Source organism: Mustela erminea, chromosome 3 (genome assembly GCF_009829155.1).
Source record: "Mustela erminea isolate mMusErm1 chromosome 3, mMusErm1.Pri, whole genome shotgun sequence".
Classification (NCBI taxonomy): Eukaryota; Metazoa; Chordata; class Mammalia; order Carnivora; family Mustelidae; genus Mustela; species Mustela erminea.
The window spans coordinates 21,363,640-21,388,650 of record NC_045616.1 but is presented as its reverse complement, the minus strand read 5'-3'; the positions used below and the strand labels follow the sequence as shown (position 1 = coordinate 21,388,650).

At 46.5% G+C, this 25,011-nt stretch overlaps 1 protein-coding gene across 4 annotated transcripts in view; it reads right to left on the bottom strand.

Annotated features, from left to right (window-relative positions):
* The window catches only part of TNFAIP8 (TNF alpha induced protein 8), a 115,089-nt gene that overhangs the window by 20,803 nt on the left and 69,275 nt on the right, over positions 1–25,011 (bottom strand). The window contains exon 1 of one of the 4 annotated variants that reach the window (XM_032335426.1): positions 19,396–19,686. The exons of the other annotated variants lie outside the window; for them this stretch is intronic. Coding sequence (XP_032191317.1) covers positions 19,396–19,468 — 73 coding nt within the window. The 5' untranslated portion in view covers positions 19,469–19,686. Of the gene's footprint in view, positions 1–19,395; positions 19,687–25,011 lie in introns of those variants that run through there. 4 annotated transcript variants of the gene reach the window in all.

The window sequence follows — 25,011 nt, the reverse complement described above, 5'->3', positions numbered from 1 at the left end:
AAACTCAAAGAACATTATGCACCACCATCACCATTTTAATAGTGTACGATTAAGTGATTCTCCTTATGAACCATCACCACCATCTCCTTCCAGAATATTCTCATCACCCCCAAAATGGGCCCTCATCATGTTTTAATTTTTTTTTTTCAATTCATGAAAAACATGCAAAAGTTGGGAGCATTGGCCTAAAAATTCACATTCCAGCTTCTCAAGAAAAACCGGACCTTCTGACAACATTGGGGCTGGTGGCAGGGATGCAGGCAGGAACCAGCCCTCCAGTTCAACACCTGGCCAGGAAATTACCCAAGGCCTGTGAGTTAGCCACCCCTGCTTTAAATGATCAGGGACTTAAGCCATTCTGAATCACTCTTTGGAGAGCCTTGGGTGTGACTCCAACCGATTCCGCTCCTAACAGCCCTCTGCTCCCTAAGCGGACAATCAATCAAGCTGAGTGAGAAGGCAGATTCCTAGCTCTGACTCTCCAATGGCTTTGTGGGTTCTAGCAACTTTTTTCTACATTTCTTTCTGAAAAAGCCAGAGTGTGTGAGCAGGGGGAGGGGCAGAGAGGGAGAGAGAGACTCTCCAGCAGACTCCCTGCTGATCACAGAGCCTGACACAGGGCTTGATCTCAGGACCCCAAGATCATGACCTAAGCTGAAATCAAGAGTCCGCTGCTTCACTGACTGCGCCACAAAGGTGCCCCCAGCAACTTCTTCATTCACCTTTTCCTCAAAATGCCTTGCATTTCCCACCCCACGACATTTGTTGAAATCTCTCTTTTCTACCTGAAAAGTCATCCCCTATTTACCTGGGTGACATCCTCAACCCCTGTCCCTTGAGGACCACCTTCTCAACGTTTTCTACTTACTATTGTATTTTATTTCCCTGTGATTGCTTAATATAGTATTAAACAAAGAATATTTTTCAAAAAGGGAATTATATGTTATGTGAATGGTAAGGTACTATTCCTTTACCTATATCATAAGGATAAAAATAATTAAAAATTTTTAATGATAAAAATTAATTAGATGAGGAAAAAAGTCAATACCATTCATTTTTAACCAACCAGAAATCGTTGCCTGCAAAAGGCCACGAGCCCCGTGTCTACCTGCACGGTACAAAAGGGGGTGAGTCAGGATGAGTAAGGTAACAAAGGTCACAGAGCCTCAAACACAGACATTCCCTTTGGATGACGCAAGCGTTCCAAGGGAACTGAAATGGACAGATCTTCTGTAATATGACTGAAGATCATTTAACTCTACGCCTCGAGCCTCCTAAAATAAATCACTGATCACCAATGGAATACCCACCATACTTGGGGAAACAAACACAAACAAAGCCCCTCCCTCCCAAAGCTTCCTGCCTGTGGGAACCATCTTAAGAGCTGTGCCCGAATATCTCAGCCAGAGACACCCCTTCCTTACCCTCTCTAACGCGGAAGTGGCATTCCCCTTGCATGTACTTCCATATGGGCAGGGCTAAGAGCTCCGACACTGAAAACTGCTCAAGGCTACAGAACAGATCTTCCACACTGCAAATCCTTGTCTGGTGAAGGCTACCAGCGTGAACTTAACATCTGGTCAGATTCCTGACGTAAAGCCTGTTTTGACCATGTCCTAGTAGATAAAGGGACCAGCCAAGTATGGTGATAGGCATGGGGATAAACGCTTGCATTTCTTTGTCCTTTCTTAAATTTACTGGTATGATAAACACTGAACATGACTATCGCGGAGTCATTCTTGGTGTGCTAAGTAAGAGGTATTTGGTTTAGGTCGTTGTTTTAAAGGTTAGTAAGTAAGTATGCCTAGCTGGCTGATGAGGGTGGGGAAGTGGGTAGTGAGGCTTTGTATCTGGAGGGGGCAAAGGGGCTGAGCACCTTCTGGGATGACTCCAGGTATTACGTGTGACTGGGAATAATCAGTTTACTCTACCAGGGTCAACTTGATAAAGAGACAAAGAACAAAGATCCCCATTAGCAAATAAAAGCAGAGTTAACACACCTCACATATTAAAAAAATAAGAAAGATAACTTAAGATGATCAATTTGCAGTTTTTGGTATCTAGAGCGATTTTCTAAATACTTTTGCCTTGTATGATCTGCGGAACTTCAGTTGATAAGGCTACGAATGTAATTATACTAACTTAAATGATTAGCCAGATTTACGGTCATATCTTTGGGAAATATTACTGATCATATCAAGCAGTTATTATTATAGTAAGTTCTTCATAAGTCACAGAACCTTCAATAAGAACACTGTTTCCAAGGAGAAAGACAACCTCCTTGACTGAAATTTTCTTATTGACATGATTTTTAATATTTTCCCTGCTACAAAAGGCAGAAGATATCTTAGAAAAACAATAATGAATTTACTTCCAAGATGTGAGACAATGTGTACTATAAAGAGTACAAGCTTAGGAAAAAGATGAATCAAGTCTACAGAGGTATGATTGGAGTCAGTTTCCAAATCTGAAAATTTACCCTAACACCAAACAGTTTTCCTCTTATCTCCTGTTGATTTTCCATTTATGCCACTTAGTCTATGCTCCTGCTTTGAAAAGGAGGGTGAGTAGAGTTAATGGATTTGGGAAAAAGAAAGGGGGGGTGCTTTTTCTCTTACGTTTTCGGCATCTATCTTTAATGCTGTTTGTTGAACTTGGAATGAGGGAAACAGATGTCACTGTTGGACATAAATGTCATCTCATATGGTATTTTTAAGCTGTCAGCTGTACACTTGGGCTTTATGTAGACGATGAACAAGTGCTTCTCTGTACCTTTATTTCCCCGAAACGTACAAATATACAAATGCCAGAACTCCACCCACATTCCAATGAGGGGCACATTCTATAGCAAATACCCAAAATAAATTTCTGTTATATTCTCCCTGCTGGTGAATCAGAATAAAAAAAAATTTTTTTTTCATTATGTCCTACAGAATAAAATAAAACCATGTGACAAGTTGCCACCACCAAAATATAGGAACTATGCTTAAGTGAGTGTATAGAGATTCTAGCTAACAACAAAAGCAATTTAATTCTTGAATAGCAAGTGTCTAGGATCTGAGTATGTTTCTTCCATTACATTGATATCGACACAAAACAAACCCATCTTAGATACAAGCAAAAAGAAAGAAAGAAAGAAAGAAAGAAAGAAAGAAAAGAAAGAAAAGAAAAGAAAAGAAAAGAAATGAAATGAAATGAAATGAAATGAAATGAAATGAAATGAAATGAAAAAAAGCTATAGAATTCTTGGATTAAGATTCCAGGTTCCAAAAGCGGGCCTTAATACTATCCCAGCTCTCTAAGGTCTTAACGGCATCTAACAAAGTACGGAGGAGTCAGGGGTTGGGTCATCTTTTCTTGAACTGACTTCTGGCTCATTGCATTTTGATGGAGCGTAAAGAATCTGAAATATTTTAGTACATATTTTTTTTTTTAAATCATTAGGGGTAGTGAGGAGAGGCCTGGAACTCTGGCTGAAGACTGGTGTTGTGAGAAGAGATCTTGGTAATGGCCTTGTCCTTTTCCCTGGCCTCAGTGCAAAATGGCAGTCCAATCCTAGAAAGACCACCGCTTTGGTCTCGGAGGAAAGATTTTTTTTCACGCATGATTCAGATCATGTTGACCGGTAGCTTGCCTTTATCACTCACTATTTGATAGAACTTCAGGGCATAGATGTTGATGGTTTAAATCACGCAGGGACCTTTAACCTGCTGTCAAAGTCTGATAAGGCCCACTTCTCATCTTCTGGGTATAAACTAACAAAGGAAAGCTGGAACTTTCGTTGCTCAAAGCATTAAATCAGGTTTAAAGGCCTATTTTACTCAGCCTAAAGAATTTTACACATGAATTTAACCATGCTTTCCCTATTTTCCAATCAAGTAATAGCTTTCTCTTCTCCTAAGAGTTGCTTTTTATTTTAAAAGTAGACTTAAGAGTAATAAGCTTCTCTAGGCTGATCCATGTCCCAGTGGCTAGAATTCAGGAAAAACCCCATAGGAACATAATTCTAATGAACCGAAACAGAAAGATGCTTCTGTGGCAAAACAAACAAACAAAACCCCCAAAACAGTGGGGAGGAAAAAAACCCAGACATTTCAAACACAAGGGTTGCCTAAAACCACTCCCTCTTCCATTGACCCAGAAGTGTTTTTTTTTTTTTTTTTTAAGATTTTATTTGTTTATTTGACAGAGAGACAAGGAGAGAGGGAACACAAGCAGGGCGAGTGAGAGAGAGAGAAGCAGGCTTCCTGCTGAGTAGGGAGCCTGATGCAGAGCTCGATCCCAGAACCTTGGGTTCATGATCTGAGCCGAAGGCAGACGCTTAACGACTGAGCTACCCAGGTGCCCCCCGATCCCAGAAATGTTTTGATAATAAAGACCATCTGACCCATATTTGAAAGACAATTCTCCAGTTACCATCACTTTTCCAACAGAGTAAGAAATTATCCTATTAGGGCCTCTAATATCCTGAACTGACCTGGTCTCGTGAATGCCCCCTCACGGGTCTACACTGAGCTTCAGTCTGACCTCTGTATTTAAAACACCAGCCACTGGTGAATGGCTCAGCAGGTTAAGCCTCTGCCTTCAGCTCAGGTCATGATCTCAAGGTCCTGGGATCAAGCCCCCTGTCAGGCTCTCCACTCAGCAGGGAGCCTACTTCTCCCTCTCTCTGCTTACTTCTCTGCCTACTTGTGATCTCTCTGTCTCTCTGTCAAATTAAAAAATAATAATAATATTAAAAATAAATAAATAAATAATTGGGAAAAAAACAAACCAAAACAAAAAAAACCACCAGCCAGAAAACCAAACATCTCCCACATGGCCTCAAAGGGAACCAGCAAGAAGAAGGGCCTACCAGGCCTTCTTAAATACCCTCCACACGCACCATACACTCTGACTGTCCATCTTGCTTTTATCAGCTGCTGTAACCATGTATGGCCCAACCTGTCACTGAGTACAATGCCATCCTATACCTAAAATCCAGACAGCAAGGACAAATGATGAATCATCATCTACGGTTTGGATGATCCGTGAATCTCACAAGAAGAGCAGAGAACTTAACGCTGCGAAATATTTTACCCCCGGACCATATGTCTATTCTCACACTCCATCAGTCATCAATCACTTTCTGTTCGCCTACAATGTGCCCACCCATCATAAAGACTAGAAGAGTCTTTCCACTACTTGAGTCTCAATCATTACAAAAGTAAAGGAAACAAACATTTTCGATGAAGGAATCATTTTAGTCGATGAAAAATTGTATTGTATAAACACTTCCCTTGCCCTTTTGAAAGCATCCTCCTACAAGAGGTAGAGGGTATTGGAAGCACAAATACAAGAATCCTGTATTTTCAAAAGACTAGGTTTTTACCAAACTCTTAACCCAAATCAGAGCAGAGGCTGCAGACTCTGTCCTACCACAGTCTTGCTAACAGAGGAGGAGACGATGAAGGGGAGGAATAAGAACAAGCATTTCAGAATCACAGCCACTTTCGACCCAAGTATGGTCATCATGACCTTGTTCTTTATGGGTCTGTGACTTATTTTTAAATTTGGCAAATGAAGCTTCATTGTCCCAAATAATCATTACAGCCTTTACCCTAACCCAAACGAAAAACAGGTGCATGTATTTTGTATTTTAAATCATCACTCCCTGGCCAGCTTTCTTATTTGAAAATCAAATAGGTGCTTGGAGACTAATACTTTCTCAGAGTTAAGGATTCAGAGAGAGAAACACTTTCCATTGTTGCCACAGGTGCTCTCATCTAACAAATGCTGTGTCTAATTTAGCGTTTCCAGCAATGACGTTAAAGAATGAAAAGATGCTAAAAAAGATGCTCAGGATAAAAAAGAGAGGAGAGAAAAAAATGTACTTCCATTAAGAGAGGGAAAATGACGTTACCGAGGGAGAAAGCAAGAAAAATAAAAACACAAAGTTGTCTGTAAAGTCCTAAAACAATAGCTGTAGGCAACAAGAGGCGGAAACCCTTTCAGTATCTGTTGAAATGGTACAATTCTTCCCGAGAAGCTCAGGAATTTCATATTCTCGCTCCTACGAGCTGAAGCTGGTATCTGGGCAGGTGACACTTTTTTCCCTGTTACAGACCTCAAGAGTGTGATGATTTAAAAGGAGCTCAAGATAAAAAAGACAACAAGGAGAGAATCACGACTCTAGTCGATTCTCATGACGACTCACATCATCTCTTGTTTCATTAAAAACCAATGAGCCCCATAAAATAAGTTTCAATCTGTCTAACAGAAAATGTCAGGTGAAGCGACAGCACGGAAAAAATGAGAAAGCCAAGTGGCGGGCTTTGAGCTTCATGCTTCGCGGGGCTATTGAAATGAGTGACAAAGACCTTTTCTGTCCAGAAATCCCCCACTTTATTTTTAAGCCTGGAAACTGGTTAGTCATATCTCTACAGAACACTTCCTGTCCAGGGGCACGATGATGGCAATGAGCCGCCGAGTTTAGTAGCTGCCTACATGTCGTCGATTGAGTCATTCATGGAATAAAAAACAGCATCGAACATTAAAAAAAAATCTGGCCAACTGAAGCTTTTAGAAGATAGACAGTGAAAACAGGTTTGACTGTGTCACAGGACTGCCATGAAAAAAAAAAAGAAAGACAACACTGAACAATATTACTCTACGAGACTATCTGCTGGTGGTTTGGGGGCTGTTCTAGCAACACCACCAAATAAAACACTTCTCCCACTCCCACCCATTAGATGAATAGTACAATCGATATCCCACATCTCCATTTACAAAAACATCGAAAGACTGTAGACTCTCTCAAGGAACCAAGAAACAGCAACCACATTCCTTTTTTTCTCTTAGTATGATCTAGTAATGGTGGAAGGGCTGCCTGAGAATTTTATAAAAACTTCCTGCAGAGGGCCAAAATGCAGATGGGGACCAGAAACGTCATTGACGGGTCTAACGCCATCCCGCGACATTTGGAGACATTTGGAGACGAGAGGAAAACAAGGACGGTCAAGGAGGACCTTATCCGCAGCCACCCCGAGGGCTGTGTCAGGCTTCAGTGAGGCTGCCTCTCCCAAAGGCAATTACAATTTTACCTGATTAACCCTCCTGCGTGTTGCCACAAGCCAGCTGAAGTTTCAGGGAAGAGAAACACAAGGAGCAGCTCCCCTCCCCCACCTGAACCCCAGGCCCAGAGGGCAGCCCCAAAGCATGCTGGGACCGAGGGCAAGGGCAGGAATGTCAAGTCATCACTCCTGTGGTTCTGGGGTTATCAGTCTGATCATCAAGTCAGCTAGAGTCAAATAAGCCGAATAATCTAAACCAGTTCTACCCGTAAAAACCCTCGTCCTGGAATTCTTCAGCAAGCCTGCTGCCCATCAGACCTTAGGAGTTGGCCGACCCCCTCACCCCAGGAGTGAGGGGGTGACGACGGCTCTCCGCTCCTCCAACAGCCATTCACCCAAAGGCCTGCCGGCCTTCCAGAAAATGGATGGCACAGTACAGCAGGCAGCTTTGAAATGGCTCCCGCAGGCTGCCTTGACTGCCTTGCTCTAATTCATCATCTGCCCTTTGCAAGCTTTTCTGGGGAAATCATTTTTATGACCCAGTGAGAGTGTCACCAGAAACGCAAGCCAACACAACCCAGCCCTGGCTTCAGACCGGCCCCCGATTTAGCAGTTGGAAAGGCGGCTGCATTCCTCAGTGTCACGTCCTTGTTTATGGGCCGGGCCCGAATCCCACCCACCCGGGGAAGAGCTGCGCAGCTTCTGTGCCCTCCACAGGCCACTGCTTCCCCGGCCTGCAGGCCCCCACGTTGGCCTCGTCCCGGGGGTGGGAGGGAGGACTGGCTTGCCATCACACCGCCTGTGAATGCACAGTCAAGCAGGCCAGACAGACTGCCTGGCAGGTCGCACCCCATTATCTCTGTTAAATCTGCTCACCTCTCTCCTTTTGCCCAAGTTTTTGTTTTGTTTTTCTTTTTCTCTCTCTCTTTTTTTTTTCCTCGTTCCAGAGTTATTTCCTTGCTCCTCCCTTCCTGCCTCTCCACACGCCTACCCCTTCCCTAGGAGGCTCTGCCTCGGGCCCAGATCCCGCCCTGGGTCTCCCACCCCCGCCCTCCCCACACTGCTCCCATTCACCATTTCTTCCTCAGGGTTCCCTTGAAATTTTGAAACCTGCCCCATGGCCACTCCCTCCCTCCAGGATCCTCGCTCTTCTGGTTTTCCAGCAGGCTTCTCCTTCCCGCTCAGTAGGTACTCTCACTCCTTGAAAACTCTCCTGAGAAACTCCCTCTTTATCTATCATCTCCTTTCTCTGGAGAACTGGAGTCCAGTGGTTAGGTTAGACTTGGCCATCCTGGGGAAGGATCCATTTTCATTCTAGTTATTTCGCCACTGGCTTTATTTTTTTTTTTTTAAGATTTTATTTATTCTTTTGACAGAGAGATAATGGCAAGAGAGGGAACACAAGCAGGGGGAGCAGGTAAAGGAGAAGCAGACTCTCACTGAGCAGGGAACCCGAGGTGGGACCGATCCCTGGGATCACGACCTGAGCCGAAGTCAGACACTTAACCGACTGAGCCACCCAGGCGGCCCTTCATTTTCCTGAGCCACCCAGGCGTCCCTTCATTTTCGTTTAATTTTCAAAAGGTGAAAATGCTGTGATAAGTGTTTCATGATAAGGAGAACAGTCAGGGCACGAGTATCACACTTTTATCAAATAACTTTACAGAAAGAAAAAAGTTCCTTGGGACCAGCCCACCCTTCCCTGCTTTCTACAGAATGGGAAATGGGGATTTCATCAGGTGAATATGGTAGGTGGGCCTCAGATGGGCTCTGTCTTTGGGTGTCATTATAAGCCTCCTTATTCACACAGCACCTGCCCAGGGAAGCCGTCTCATCGGACACAAGCATCCTCTCAGGGGCTCTCAGGGGGACAAGCACATTTCCACCGCTGCGACAACTGCTTGCCACCTCAGGAGAAATACCACATTTTCTCAACGTGGCTCAATTAATGAGTGTGGCCCAAATCCCATTTATTACGTCTAAGACTAAAGCCCAAAGAATTCTCGTTCATCTGTCAAATCTATGGCGTCCCTGGCAAACACATCAGCGGTCTCCTGACATGCCCTCAGGGAGAAAAGACACAGGGATGAGCGGGTGGGGAGTGGACATGAAGGCAAAGAGGAAGCGAGCAACAGTGTCTAACTCTCAGACTGGCCAAAGCTTCTGCCTGGTGAGAAGGGCTGGACTGAGCTTCCTGCCCACATTTACCTGTCAGCCTCGCGCACCAGTGCTCACTGCATATGATGCCACAGGGAGAGGGTGGAGGTGATGGGGAGCAAGAAAAGGATCTGGAGGCAACTAAAAACTTGAAGGTGGGGACCAATGGAGATGTTGAACACCCCCTCTTCCTCAGGAGGCTGGGCACCTGCTCCCAGCTGGGGCAGTCCTCTTGCACCCCACACACCTCCCCTCATTCCCACTCAGTATTGGCTGGATGTTTGTGATGTGTTCTCAACCCTTGGCGGATGAGATCTAAGGCTCCCAGCCTTTGCTGAGGCCCCAGAGAGAAGGCTGCAAGGCAGCCATCTTCAGCACGTCTCCTTAGACGTGGCTGTCACTGTCTCTGCCAGCTCTCATCCTCCTGGCTTCAAAAGCCTGGCTGTCTTCTTGTCTTCCTCCCAACCTTTGAGCTACTTCTTTTTTTTTTTTTTTTTTTTTAAGATTTTATTTATTTTATTTGACAGACAGAGATTACAAGTAGGCAGAGAGGCAGGCAGAGAGAGAGTGGAGGAAGCAGGCTCCCTGCCGAGCAAAGAGCCCGATGCGGGGCTCGATCCCAGGACCCTGGGATCATGACCCGAGCCGAAGGCAGAGGCTTTAACCCACTGAGCCACCCAGGCGCCCCTGAGCTACTTCTTTTATGGGCTGTGCTTACCTCTTTCCTTTCTAAAAGGCAGGTATTCTCGGAGGCAGAACCCGTGGCCCAGACCTCATCTCCCTTCAGTGTTTTCCTGAGAGATCTCATAAGGGAAATCGAGTCTCCTCTTCCGGCTGGATTTTGACACACTGCTGTCCAGGCTCCTTCACACAGGCTCAGTACTCCCCTCCAGACCGACTGTGGCTCTCTTCTGGCTCAAACCCTCCCCACCCCCAACCCTGTGCCCCAATTCCTGGATCTCCTAGGAGGGATCTTAGGCATGCTTCAATCTACTATCATGGCTGCATTTTCCAAACAAGGAAAATGAGTTTCAGAGACACTCCTCAGTGACCAAAGGTTGCACAGGCAACCAAGGGCAAGTTCAGGAGCAGAAGTGGTGTCCTGATTCCCAGAGCCTTGTCTGTTACTCAGTGTCCCCCCTGGGCAGCCTGGCCTCTACTCTGACCCTGTGTACTGCTGAGACATGGCCCACCAATGCCTTCTGGTTCATGAGCTATAAACCTCCTTCTTTCAGTAGCCTCTCCTCTAGCTAACTGTGAAGTCATTGCTGTCATGATGATGTCCGGTGAATACTTCCTCCTCCAGATTCCCATAAGGTCCACAGACTCAACCTTGTGCTGTACCAAGCTGCCCATCACCTATGTCATCCTATGTGCTGTGTAGAATGCCCTGAAGCTGAAGTCTTTTGAGGGCGCGCGCGCACACACACACACACACACACACACACACACACACACACCCTCTGCTTCCCCAGACCCTACAGAGGAAGTTCTGACTCAGTTAACTTTTGCTGCTATGAGTTTCTGAGGCCCAGTGATGAGGCAGAGAGAGGCTGACTCTGGAAGCAGGACTCTACTGGACTGTCCATGGCACACAGAACAGCCCATGCTTTTGGGAACACTTCTGGTCTCCAGCTCCTCAGCCTAGCTGAGGGAGCCATGGAAAAACACACACCTGGGCCAGAGGAGCTGGCATCAGGCAGAGAGGACATGTAACACTGGAAGGAGAGCTCATGAGTTGTTTATTCTCCTCTTGACAGCCAACCCCAACTTGGCCAGCAAGGCTCCAGGAGCCTAAAACTGTCATTTCACTCAGGGGGCTTTCTGCTTAGTGGCCTCTTTGCTCCACCATTTTCTTGGCAGAAAGTCTGCTTCCACCCCTTCACAAAATTAAATCTGGTCACTGCAAACCTGGAGAGCGTATTTCCAGATCAGCAGGCAGAGGACCCTACACATGCAAATACCAACCCCCGCCCCCCACCATCTTTAAAACCATAAATACTGCAAGGTACCACCTAATAATACCACAGGTTTTGCAGAGTCTTACCGATCACCCCAAAGCCACACCCTACACATTTACTGCCCACTCACCAGTCACTTGGGACGCACTACAAACTCTTCTTCAAGGATCTTAAGCCCTAAGAACAAGATTTAAATAACTGCTCTTTCAGGTCTCTTGGTCAGTGGTGGAGGGGAAGGGTGGGGGAGAGCACTGGGCAGACTCCCAGAATGCACCAGGCCCGTGGGGCTCTGGGGTGCTCGTACGGTACAGTGACAACACGTCTGGTGTCTGAACGCTTCCCACTCACACACAGGGACACGTTCTCCCCAAGGAAGAGCGCCCCTGCCCAACCAGCACCCTCCACAGTTCACTTTCCTCAATGATGTTCTTCTCAAAGGAATGAAAACAAATGAGCTCACAGCTTCATTGCCTCTCCCTTAGTCTCCCACTTTTCTAAGCCAGGGACTGATGAGGACCTGTTTGCAGGGCTCAATTTTATCCCACCATGCCTTCTCCTCTTCCTCACCTGTTCCTCTCCCGAGTTCCACTTAGGAGAAGGAGAAATAGGAAATCTTCGTGTGTTCGACCACTCCCTTTAGGTTTTGTAAATTCCCCCTCAAAGCTGGTGAATGGCATCTCTACAAACAGATGAGGTCTGTCCTCCCTCAGCGAGACCTCATGCACAAATCCAGGATGCGAAAACCTAGGTCTGCCAAACTGCTTTTTTGCCCAACAGGCCTAAATGTGGGGGGGTCGAGAGGGCCTAGAATTCACCTCTCTGGGCCCCATTTCTGCATCTCTCTGTTTTTCTTTTTAAAGATTTTATTTATTTGATAGAGAGCACAAGCAGCGGGAGCAGCACGTAGAGGGAAAGGGAGAAGCAGGCTCCCCACTGAGCAGAGAGCTGGCCATGGGACTCGATCCCAGGACCTCTAGATCATAACCTGAGCCAAAGGCAGACCCGTAACTGACTGAGCCACCCAATCACCCTGCATTTCTTAAAATTAGAGGTAAGATAAAAGAGCGTGCAAAGTTGCTTTTAACTCTCTAAACTGTGGTGATTCTAATTTGTGTTTGTAGGGGGATCATTCTAATTACAAAGTCTACTTACTGCAGATCTTCCTGAAATATTACAGATAGACATGATGAGTTGACTTCTTAAACATTCAGCTCACACTACCATTTTAGGCACAACCCACTAAATGAACACAGGTACACAAACATGCTCACCTCCTCCTTTTCCAAGTTGTCGGCATTGTCCTCATGTGGACGGAAATGTTGACAAATAAATAGCCTGCAGCAGATCTAGGGACTGTGCATTATTCTGAAATGAAATCCCTGGGTCCTGAAATCTTTGGGGCCCCACTTTTTGGCTACTTCTTGGATTACCAAAAGCCAGGAACATGGAACTTAATCACCTGTGGTAATTGTTCCCTGGCATCATAATCTAGGGACAAGAAAGGCGTGATGCATACTCAGTCCAATGGAAATTTCAGAAGTGAGGAAGAAAAAGGCCCAGATGTATGGAAGCTGACAGAGCTGGGGGTGTGGGGCAGTGTCAGGTCATCAGTGATGTCCACTGCACAAGAAGACAGTGTGGCATGGATCTCTAAATGGATTTTCCACTTTTAGTCCTTGAGAGCACACCGTACTTCAAGGCTAATGACTACATAAAAAGGAAATATAATCACATCAAAGTCTGGTGTTTGGGGGCATATGATGTACCTTTTACATTATACATGACATCAAGGTCAGCTGCACCCAAGGCAATGCATTTCTTCCAAATCTTTCCTCTTCATTCCCTCTGTAAAGCCAGGGCTGGTGCAGGGAGGGATGAGGGGAGTGGACTAGTACAGTGATGCCCGGTGCTCAAAAATGTGAGGCCCTCTTCTAGCAGAGGTCCTTGGATCCCTCCCACTGCAGTGGGCACCAAGCACCTCCCACCAGCCCTGCGGGGCTGCTAGATCCCTCATCACAGGGAGAAGGATGCACTTAAGACTCACTATATCCGCCCCCGAGAAGCACAGAAAGAGCCAGGGCCTGGGCTCTCCACTTTCTCCTCCAAACACCTGGTCTCTCCACTCTCGGTATCTCAGATTGGGGTTACAAACAGGTGCAAGATCATAGGCAGCATCCTCCTGAGGGCCAGGCTTGACAATAGGGGAGGGCCAGAACCATAGAACCTCAATTCAAATCCTGGTTCCACTTTTCCTCACTGTGTGATTTGGGGCACAGTTTTTAACCTCTCAGATTTCTTTATTGTTTTGTGCAATCAACACAATGGGTTATTATACAAGGATTAATTGGATAAGATAAAGAATCAGACGCTTAGCACCACGCCTGGCACAGGGAAGAGCTCAGCACATTTTAGTTTCAAAACTGTGTCTTCAGTCTTCAAGGCAAGTCACTATGGGCCCTGACCCCAGAGATCAAAGACACACGCTTGTTTTGACTCTACCATTAAGAGTGGAGAAGTAAAGAAATCCTAAGTAGGTTTGGAAGGCGCTCCAGAAACTGGAAGAAGTGTTCAAAGGTTTTCATCCTATGACATGATCTCATTTTAAATTGATTAATTTGATAATGCTTTATTAGGCTGTCCACTGTGAAAGGCCCTAGGTCAGCCTCTGGGGATTCAGGAAGTAAAACAGGCACAAACCCCACTCTGAGAAGGCTCAGAGTGAAGTGGAGGGAAGGGAAAAGACAATTAGTAATAGTAATTAACGTGAAAATACGGTACAATGGAGGGGAGTTTAGGGTGTTAGGGGAATGCCGTAAATAAGCATCTACTCCAAACTGGGTCCAGGTGAAAATACTGCCCATGCAAGAGTGATCCCAATGAAGGAAACAGCATTCGTTGAGGGAACAAGGGAGCGCAGGAGCAGGACAAGCCCAGTGGGATAACAGATACTGGTTGTTCTTTTGGTGATTTCACCTAGGAACTCCCTTCCTGTTTCTGGAGGAGCCCTCATTTTGCAAGAGGTGGTAGGAGTTAGACCCCTATCTCCCACTTCCAAAGCCAGAAGCTGACATTCCCTTCCCGGCTCCCACCCCAGGGTAGCAAGGGGCAGAGGCACAATCTTACAGTGACCCAACCCATCACTTATATCAGGGGTTTCCGAATGCTGAGGATGACCAAAACCCAACCAGCCACATCTCAAGTCCCAGGAGTGACAAAGCTGAAAAATATAGCGGAGGTGAAGGCTGCGGTGAGGTCCTAACCAGGCAATTCCAGGGTATGGCCTCGGGTCCATCTCCTGATGCATTTCAGGGACCCATTCTCAGACTTTTTGTGGACGCGTGAACTACGCTGTGTGCTTCCAATGAATTCTTCTGCTTATGACACCACGAATCACTTTCCACTTCTTAGAGCCAAGAGCCCTGATGACACAGGGCGTTACTGCCACCGTCAGGGTACAGACACAGAGGGCCTGCACCCAGGGACAGGGGAGAAGAGAAGGAGATGCAGCTAACAGATAATAAGGATGATGAAGAGCCAGACGGAAGACGAAGATAAACGAGAGGGCAGGGTCCAGGACGCCCGCAGATGTGTAGTCTGGAAGCCAAGAAGAGAGCAATGATATTCACGGGAAAAGACAAAACACAGGTCAGATTTGTGAAGAGGAAGAAGTGATGGGCTCTGTCCAGACCTGCTGAGTTTGACAGTCAAAGCTTGGTGCGTACCAGGAAGCTGGTTCTCAGAAGAGCTGAGAAAGCTGGAAAGCCAGGAGATCAGACAGAAAACAGCTAGAAAAAGGGAAGGAGAGCAGGACAGTGTGGCGTCACTGGAGCCTGGGAAAGAACTGCAGGCAACAGCAACACTGGTCTCCCAGCATAAATGTTGCAAAAAAACCCAAAACCAAAACCAAAACCAAAAACCAAAAAACCTAAAACCAAACCAAGTCAAGCAAGATCAGGACAGGACAAATTTGAAGGCTGGCTCACTTGTGATTCTGGCAGTTTCTGACATGGTGGAGAAAAAGACAGAATTTGGTGGGATGAGGGATGACAAAGATTGAGACAGTAGGAACCGTGGGAAAAAAAAATTTTTTTTGAAGATTTAATTTATTCATATGCCAGAGAGAGAGAGAGAGAGAGAGAGCGAGCGCGCACCAACAGGGGGAGCAGCAGGCAGAGAGAGAAGCAAGCTCCCCGCAGAGCAGGGAGCCCGATGTGGGGCTCGATCCCAGAACCCTAAGATCATGACCTGAGCTGATGGCAGACATTTAACTGACTGAGCCACCCAGGCGGCCCTCATTTTATCAATGGGCAATGATCACCTCTTCCCACTCCCAGTGGGGAAGAAAGCAGACATGGTGTTGACCTCAAAGAGCTTGTGGTCTGGAAAACAGATGCTGAACAAACAGGGTCAGGCAGTGGAATAATGGGTGCTCTGAGAGAGGTCAATCGGGGGTCCTAATTTAGGCTGGAGGTTCAGATAAAGCCCCTCTGAGGAACCGAAAAGAGGGTCAGGTGGGGAGAAGGCTATTTCGGGCAAGAGGACCAGCAAGGGCAAACACTCTCAAGTAGGGAGCTGAGCACATCGTTGAGCAGAAAGAAAAGGACCGAGAAAGCTGTGGGGTCCACGGCGGGGGTGGGGGGCAGGGTGAGGAGCCCCAGGTGGAAGGAATGGCATCCCCTGAGGGAAGGACCCCTGCTCCACAGACACCAGGAGGCAGGGTGTAGGTGAAGATGAGTCTGTCACCTTGGCAGCAGGAAGTCGAGGGTGCTGTCTAAGGGCTACTGTTTTCTTTGTGAAACGGCAGGCCTGGTGAGCAGACAGGAGAGAATCTGGCTGAGAGGTAGGATGGGTGTCAGGGACCAGGCGGGGGTGGGGGGGAGGGGGTGGGGAATATTATTATGGGCCACGGAGGAGGAGCTGAGCTCACTCACAGCTCAACCCTTACTTCTTCCCAAGTCCCCACACAGCAACCCCTCCCACCCAAGGGCTTTCACACTTCCTGATATCAACACTGTAAGAAGTGGGACATGGGAGCCCTGGATCCCTTCATGCTTAGCACTAGAAAAGTCTTCAGAGACCTTAGCTGCCATTCAGTTTTTTCTTATTTCATAATTAAGTACTTTCCATAACAGGATGCCACTCAATCTGAAGAATGCGGCCATCAAATTATCTCCTGAGGAACCCCTGTCCACTGGAAACCGTTGATAGCCTCCTTCCCACGACCTTCCCCTTTTTAACACACCGTGTTTCTCCCTTCATGTCTCTTGCTCTCTTATTCACATCATGCCCAGCTATCTTAAATTCATTCCGCGTTTAATAAAGTGAGGCCTGGATGATCTCTCCCTGTTTCGTACTCAAGCACAATCACCGATTCATTTGTCAGCAGGCAAAATGAAATCAATTCTCTAGGAGGTAGTTCTAGACTAGGATGGAGGTTCAGCCCTCCTGGCACAGGGTCAAGTACGTTCTAAGCTCTGATGGCTTATGACAATATCCCTAGTCATTTGCTTCCACATTCACAAATACGTCAGCCTCCAAAGACTTCTGAATCGACTTCAGATTTAACCCCAAAGAAAGTGTACTAGTCCCTCACTGTGGCTCAGAATAGTGACTTAAAAGTATTCCCCAGTATGGCAAATCAGCTACAAAGCATCAGAAGGCAATTTTTTTGCAATGTAGACATTGTGAAGAGTTTGTGTTGATCTCATATTAAATAAGATAGTGAAGGGGCGCCTGGGTGGCTCAGCAGGTTAAAGTCTCTGCCTTCGGCTCAGGTCATGATCCCAGGGTCCTGGGATCAAGCCCCACGTCGGGCTCTCTGCTCAGCGGGGAGCCTGCTTCCCTCTCTCTCTCTCTCTCTGTCTGCCTCTCCACCTACTTGTGATCTCTGTCTGTCAAATAAATAAATAAAAAAGTAAATAAGATAGTGAAGTCCATCAGGAGGGAAGGAAAAAAAAGCTAAGGATTAGGAAAAGAATTAGTAGGGATAGAGAAGATAATAAAAAATAACTTACCCAGTGTGGCTCTTTTCATAGACATCTGAGAGGTAGTAGCCAAACAGAAGGTTCTAGATCACAGCTAATACCAAATCTTACAAGAACTGCCCAGGACATGGACACACACACATACACAAATACCCTTTACTTCCTAGCAGAAGTTACAATGATTCTATTAATACAGTATTCATTCCAACTCCCTGAAGAGTTATTCTATTCTATTCTACCCTAACTGCCATCAATTTAAAACTGTAGCACCTTCTTATTATTTTTTTAAAATTCTGGGCTTTCGGGCGCCTGGGTGGCTCAGTGGGTTAAGCCGCTGCCTTTGGCTCGGGTCATGATCTCAGGGTCCTGGGATCGAGTCCCGCGTCGGGCTCTCTGCTCAGCAGGGAGCCTGCTTCCCTCTCTCTCTCTCTCTCTGCCTGCCTCTCTGTCTGCTTGTGATTTCTCTCTGTCAAATAAATAAATAAAATCTTAAAAAAAAAAAAAAAAAAAAATTCTGGGCTTTCTGTAAAAAGCAGAAGCCAGATACATTCCTGCAGGTCTGTAGAATGCAAATGATGGTGAGTGGAGGCCAGCTGAGGACAAGTAAGAAGGGACCACCCAGGGGCCTCATCACACTCCAGTTTTTAGGTGAACATCCAGAGAACTGGGCAGGAGGGAAGAGTGCAGAAACTACTAGAGGAATATGTTATCAACTTTGGGATACTGTGTTTCCACCTCCTTTTTTCCCAGAAGAAAGGAAAAACACACTCAGGAAAAAAAAAAAAAAAGACAAATTTAAATGCTGCTTGTACTCTACACAGAAGTTCACCAGGCTGGATTCTCTTGGCCCGTTTCCTATTTGCCTTTGACTCCTTTTGACTTTACTATAAATTGCTGTTATAAAGACAGAAAAAGCATCTACTGGCACAGAGTATATCAGGACAGAGGCCGCAGCAAGGAAACATTAATCCCTCCCCTCTCCATCAAGCTCAAAAACAATGCTCCTGGCTGTCATTTTTCATGCACGACAGTCTTGTATTTCTATTAAATAAGCCTCTTTTATGGACTGCTCCCCCCACACTGCATAATAAGGTAAACACTAGCCCACAGAGACTACGTTATGAAACACAGAACTCTCCATTGGGAGGAGAATCAGTAAGAGACAGAAGAAGACAAGTTTCAAGGGATCTCGCTAACTCCTGCCTACGAAGTGGAGAATGATGGGGCTCCCTTCTATTCCCCCAGCTCCCAGTGGCTGCTGTGACTAACTTAAAAGTTACCAGTTTCCCAGGAGACTACTTGAAAAGAAAAGGAATTTTTATAATTATGAACAGTCTCCTCTCCTACTCTCTACTTTTCCCCAACTATCCTTACGCCCACCCCCACTTACAAGAGGACTTTTGTATACATAAAGTTTCAGGAAACAAAGCATACAAACACTCATACACAAATAAACTCCCCGATCTAACACCAGCGTATAATTGTGTTTGGGTTGGAATTTTTCCAGCCGTGTCACCCGTTCTCTGTTAGGAGTAAATGAAACCCTTTGCCTTGGCAAAGTTAGAAACAGACAAACTTTCCTCAGTTGCAAGCTGCACCAGGCACCCCTCACATCTCTCTGATCCCTTAAGCCCCCAACACAATGAACTCACTGCTGGACCGTCAGCAAGGGGGAAAAAAAAAAGAAAACACACACACACACACACACACACGCACACGCACACGCACACACACAGACAAAAAAACCCACCAACCAACCTATTTCCCAAATGAAGATCTTTCGCTTCTCCTCCTCGCTCAGCTTCCCCTTTTAACCGGAAACACAAGGAGTTTCCAATTTCTGAAACCCTTTTCAAGGGACCCCAGACTCTTTGGGCTCTTCCAAGGGGACTCGCTTCAGGCTGTCCTGATGGAGGCGGTCAGCGCTTTCCAAAGCACATTCTGCATTCCTGGAGCCAACACAGGGGGCCGTTTGATGTCCAGATTAATCTACAAAGCAGCCTTTAGCAGACTGGCTGAGCTAGGTCCTCCTCTCGTCTCTAGCAGCCGGGCGAGAAGGATACAGAAGGGCTCCACAGACTCCACTCTAACCGAGCTGTGAAGACGCAAGGCGAGGGACAAAGTACCCACCGCTCCCCTTAAACTCCCATCTACTCCCCTACTGCGCCTTTCCTCCACATTCCTCCGCGAGACTTGGCAGCCCCCTACCCTCCTCCTCTCCCTGACAAATCAAAGTCATACCTTCCTTGGATTCTTCTGCTTCGCAGTGCATGGTGGCAGAGTAAGCGGTCGCAGGGGCGATTACCGCGGACATGTACTCCGACCAGCTGCAAGTTCGCTCCGAGGCCAAAACGCACACGCCAGAAAATAAAAGGAAGCAAAACCACTAAAATCAAAACCTCCCCGGGGCGGAGGGCTGGTTCTGGTGCAGGGATTTTCAGGGGGAAAGTTCTGCAAGAGTGACGAATCGCGTCTCAGCTGGGCGGCGGGAGTCCGCCCCCGGGCCGTGCGCTCCGGCCGTCGCTGGGCGGAGGCGACCTGGCGCGGCTGGCGGGCCCCGGGCGCACGCAGGTGGGGCGGAGGCCGGGACCACAGCCCAACTGTGCGAGGAGGCAGGACCGAGGGGCGCCGGGGGCAAACGTGACCCAGACGGGCTACGCCTGGGAAATAAATGCGCAGTCAGGAAAAAGGTCTTACTCCTCTGAGCGCGCGCTGCAGTCGTGCAGAAGTAAGAATTGCACACTCGGTCAAAGAAACACCTCTGGATCTCCGGATGAACATTTTCCGGCGCCCAGTTAACTTGCCTTGTCCTGGAAGTGGGGGATCTTCTATGCCAGGAAAATAAGGATGTTGAAGCTGCTTCGGGTTGTACGCTATTTTTGCAGGAAAATAACGTGGATACTGGTCCATGTGGCTGGAAGGACCAGTTTCACCAGGCAGCAGGGCCTTTTGAAGAAAGTGGGGGCGGCCCTCGCCTTACCTTTGCACGGGAAGACCAGACAAAGCGGCTTACTCAGCATAACCGGGGGGAGCACTCTTCCTCAAACCCCAGCCTGGCGCACGAGCTGCTCCGAGTTAGCCCCAAGGGTGGTCCTCCGAAGGAGAGCGCCCTTCCCTCCGCGCGCCACTCCGAACAACCAGGATACATTCCTTCCAGATGCCAAAGGGGGTGGCGCGGGGTGTTCGGCCTTTGAAATGCTGATAGAACGGAAAGTCTGCAGAGCCTGGGGAAAGACAACTCAGTTCTTGCCCTCAGGTCCGGTCCCCTGGCCCTTAAAATCGGCGGAGAGGTGGGCGTCCTGACTTCGGAAAACCTTTGATCTTCCAAGGAGCGAGGAAGGAGCTGACCCTGATGTGCCTGTCTTAATGGAGGTAGTTTACAGAGCACTAGTTCCACTACTGATCTAAGGCAAAAATCCTCTAATAACGCACCTGAAAGATCGATTCGGGAACTGGAAGAAAACTTTACTTCCCAGCGACTTTCTTTTCCCTCCTTTCCCATTTTTATATGGGAAAACAAAACAAAACAAAAACAACAACAAAAAAAGATAAGACGCTAAGATAAATTAACTGAAAAGAATACAATAAAGACATGGATTTAAAGAGCCTGAATTTATCATTTTTATGACCTTGAGCAAATTCTTTACTCTCTCTGCATCCCCCCTTCCCTGACATGTAAAATGAGGATGAAAAGTAGTATTTGTTTTACAGATTTATGTTTGGTATGAAATAAGGTAATACAAGCAAAGAGGGATTTGAAAACCATAAGTACTATATAGATTATTACTAACTATTGCACCATTAAAAATAAATTTTTGTAAAGGATGCTCAGGTATTTTACCTCCATATGGAGTTCAAACAGGAAAAAAGGATTTATGCAAGTCACAAGTAGAAGTGATTATAAATATTAATATCAGGCCTAGATATTAAAGCACTTCCTATTGCTGAATGATCCAACATGCCTAAGACCCTAAGCAGACTTCTATCTCAATTTCACTGCAAGGGCAGGATGGCGAGAGGAAGGCATAGCCAATGGAGAAGAGAGAAGGGGGGAAACATCTGGAAAATATCAGCATTGCAGAGCCTCCTGAAAAGTGACCTCACCACAAAAAGGTTAACACTGTGCATCCTTCTGAAAGTCACGGTTAACTACATGGTCCCCTCTGCCATGCATTCTGGGTCAGGAGCAGCGAAGATGCATACATCTCCCTCAGTGACCTCAAACTTCCAAAGGAGACTTGTGATCATTTTGAACCCAGAGAAATGCTCCCTCACCAGTAAGAAGCGACATTCCGGGTCCTTCCCAAGGCTTCATTCTGGGACCCCTCCCTCCCGCACAAATATCACCTGCCCTTGTCCTTCCTCCCGACAGCCCAGATGTCCACAGATGGCCACCAGGACCCCAAGAGGACCTTAGCAGGTCCTGAGTCACAGAGATAAGATAGCTCCCATTCAGCTATAATTGGACTAGGATGCAACACCTCCTTCAAGGTGATCATTATGCAAATTTAGACAACCCAAACTCCAAGCCCCAGCCGCTGCAGGGAGGGCTCCCTTTCACCTTCTCCCTTCAGAAGGGGCCCTCCTGAAGGACGTTTATTAAATGTCTTTTTGCAAGTCCAATTACGGATAAACCACATGAGAGGCGCCAAAATACATGTGCCTAGTGTTCTGTTTGTTTTCACACCAGATTCACAAAAAGGCCTTCAGGTTAGCCAAGGAGAGAAGGACCGCTGAATGAACAGTCCCAGAACAGTCCCATTCCTGTCAGGTCAGCCTTGTAATTCAATTTAGAGTCATTTTCAAGGCTCTATCTTTGAACACCTGGAAAAAAAAAACTTCTTTAGTATTTAAATGCAACCCAGCAGTCACCTTGGGGAAGGATATCCTGGTCTAGCTTAAGAACAAGGAATGTGCAGCCTATTTTGAAAGACTGAGTGTGCACAAGGACGCTGCTCACCTTGGTGCAAAAAGCACCACCCCAGGTTCCCAACCTGCAAAGTGAAGCCAAAGGGCAGCTGATTCTCAGGCAGCTGAGTGGCTTGCGTGTCACTTCAGATCTGTGCTCCCTCAGTCATTTCATCTCGATTTTGCTCGGCTTTTGTTCCAAAGGGGATTAGTCACTTTTTAGCCTCCAGAGACTAATGCACTAGGACCTTACAAGGATTCACCTCTCGTAGCCAGAATCTGTTCACTCTTGAATATTTAAGAAATCCTCCCACTTGCTTTAGACTGGCTGTATATCGTTAGAAGTCACACTAATAGTCATTACAGACCAGCCCCTACAAAATAGCAATTAAGTGAATACCATACTGCACTTACATACTAGGTTGAACTTCGACTCATGTGGAACAGTGGGTCTCCCCCCTTCTGTGCCAAGATGGGAGAGGTAAAATGCTGTATAAGATTCTGGTGGTGTTTTCATTCATCAGGCAATATCAAGTATCACATGTCAATGGGACCTGCTCATCTGGAGCTTACTGGTATAATTTTGGTAATCTTTTTTTTTTTTTTTTTTTTTTGGTCAGAAAGAGAGAGACAGAGACTGAGCAAGCAGGGGGAGCGGCAGACAGAGGGAGAAGCAGGCTCCCCACTGAGCAGCTCCCTGCTCCCCATGTGGGGCTCGATCCCAGGACCCTGGAATCATGATCTGAGCCAAAGGTATATGCTTAACCGACTGGTGTCCCTAAAAAAAAAAAAAGGATTTTATTCAGACTTCCTAATGATCTCCCTTGGATCATCATACCCATTTTACAGATAGGTCATTCAAGGAACGGAGGTTATATGATTTGTTCAAGATCCCAAAACTATGTAATAGTGTTCTTCAGACTGCAGGCTTCCTCTCTAGACTTTCTGACTCTATGAAACTACTCACATAAAATTCAAGTCCTTTATTTTGCAGAAGGGTAACTCAAAGACTGCTACACTGGGAGGTTTCCAGAGTTCGAGCTCACCAGGAGGCTAACATAGCTCAACTCACTCTGTCTGAAGGCTTAGATCACAGGCTCCAATGGAAGTTACTCCATTCCTGATATTTGATGTTTTAAGTAAGCTGTAAGTTCAATAGCTTCTATTTATTCAGCAACATGAAACCACTATTTTTTTTTTTTTTTAAATTAAAAGTTCAGTCAGGACCCTAACTAAAGCTGCTGGGCTATGAGTCTGCCAAGAGCAGGGAAAAGACCATCAGGCTTGGTGGGGGAAGAACTGGGACTGACCACCATAAACCCAGGAAGCACTACCTCCCGTACATTCAGAGGCAAATCATACAAACTCCCTTTCTTGAATGACATATCTGTAAAATGGGTATGATGACCCAAGGGAGATCATTGGGAAGTCTGAATAAAATCTTTTTTTTTAAGTTCCTTCTCCTCTCACTTTTCTGCTAAAAATGGGCAAGCCAGAGGTGCCTGGGTGGTGTAGTTGGTTAAGTAAACGGACTCCTGGTTTCGGCTTAAGTCATGATCTCAGGGTCATAAGATTGAGCCCCACACTGGGCTCTGTACTCAGTGTAGAGTCTGCTCAAGATTCTCTCCCCCACTGCTCTCTGGCTTGTTCTCTCCCTCTCTCTATAATAAATAAATCTTAAAAAAAAATTTTTTTAAATGGACAAGCCACTGAACCTCTTTGGGCTTCTGTGTGCCCATCTATAAAATAGGGTCCATGCCACTTACTCAACAGAGGAAAAACAATAGTGAAATGAGGCAGGAATGTGACAAAGCACTGAAAATTCTGAAATCCCCCCTTGGACTCTCTCCTGAATACTTTCGTGAATGAGGCCAGGTTGTTTTAGGTTGTGGAGTATGTATCTGGAAGCCCTAAATGCTGGCCCTACAGACATCCCAGATAGGAACGGCAATTTAACGTGAGGGGTCCGGCAACAGAACGTGAACACGGAAGGACTGAACCTTCTTACCGTGCCCAGTTTAACGGGGCAGCACAGGGGTAACATGGGGGGGGGGGTAAATGATGGGATTCACCAGGGAGAAGTAAGGCAGGTGTGAGACTGAGCCTGGAAGGCACCATGTCACACCAGATTCATGAATAACCGGGCTTTCCTCCAGAAAAGCAGCTAGATGAAAAAGTGACCAACAGTGATAGTCACAGAAACTCCAACTTGGAGGTAACCTTGGCCCTCATGACTCTAATCCTCTAGGTGGCTGGTGAAGCGATCTCTCACTCACATCCTAGGCAGTAAGTAAGCATTCATCCAGACTTTCCCTGATGACCTCTAGGCAGAGACGCACTCTTTTGAGAGCCTCATCTCCTTTATGATCATTAGGAGGTTCCTCTTTATAAGAAACTGCAACTCAAGGGCGGTGACTGTCAAATTCTTGCCACTCTAACCACCATTTTACACCTTCCGGCAAGGAAATAGTTCTTTAACACAACAGAGACAGATTTGGGTGGGGGGGGGGGAAGCAAGAGCAGGAGGGGCAGAGAGAGGAGAGAATCACCAGCAGGCTCCATGCTCAGTGCAGAGCCCGACACAGGGGTTGATCTTATGACCCTGAGATCATGACCTGAGCTGAAATCAAGAGTCAATTGCTTAAGCAATCCGTTGCTGGAGCCACCCAGGTACCCCCCAAAACACAGATTTTTAAACTGGATTGTCTTTTTTAACAAGCCAGGGGAGAGCCCTCTCGTGTTGGCTGTAACGGACTGCAGTTGAACTTAACGTGGAGACAGTTATGCAATTTTCCAGTGCCAGCCACACATCTGGTACTGGTTATGGTGAAGAATTCAGAAGCAAGCCTCTCTGGATGAGTAGGCGGCAGAGATCATCTCTTTTCTCTTCCATGCGCTCACGCTAAGGCCATAGAAAACACTGCCAAGACAGGTTGGTTAATTGCATGT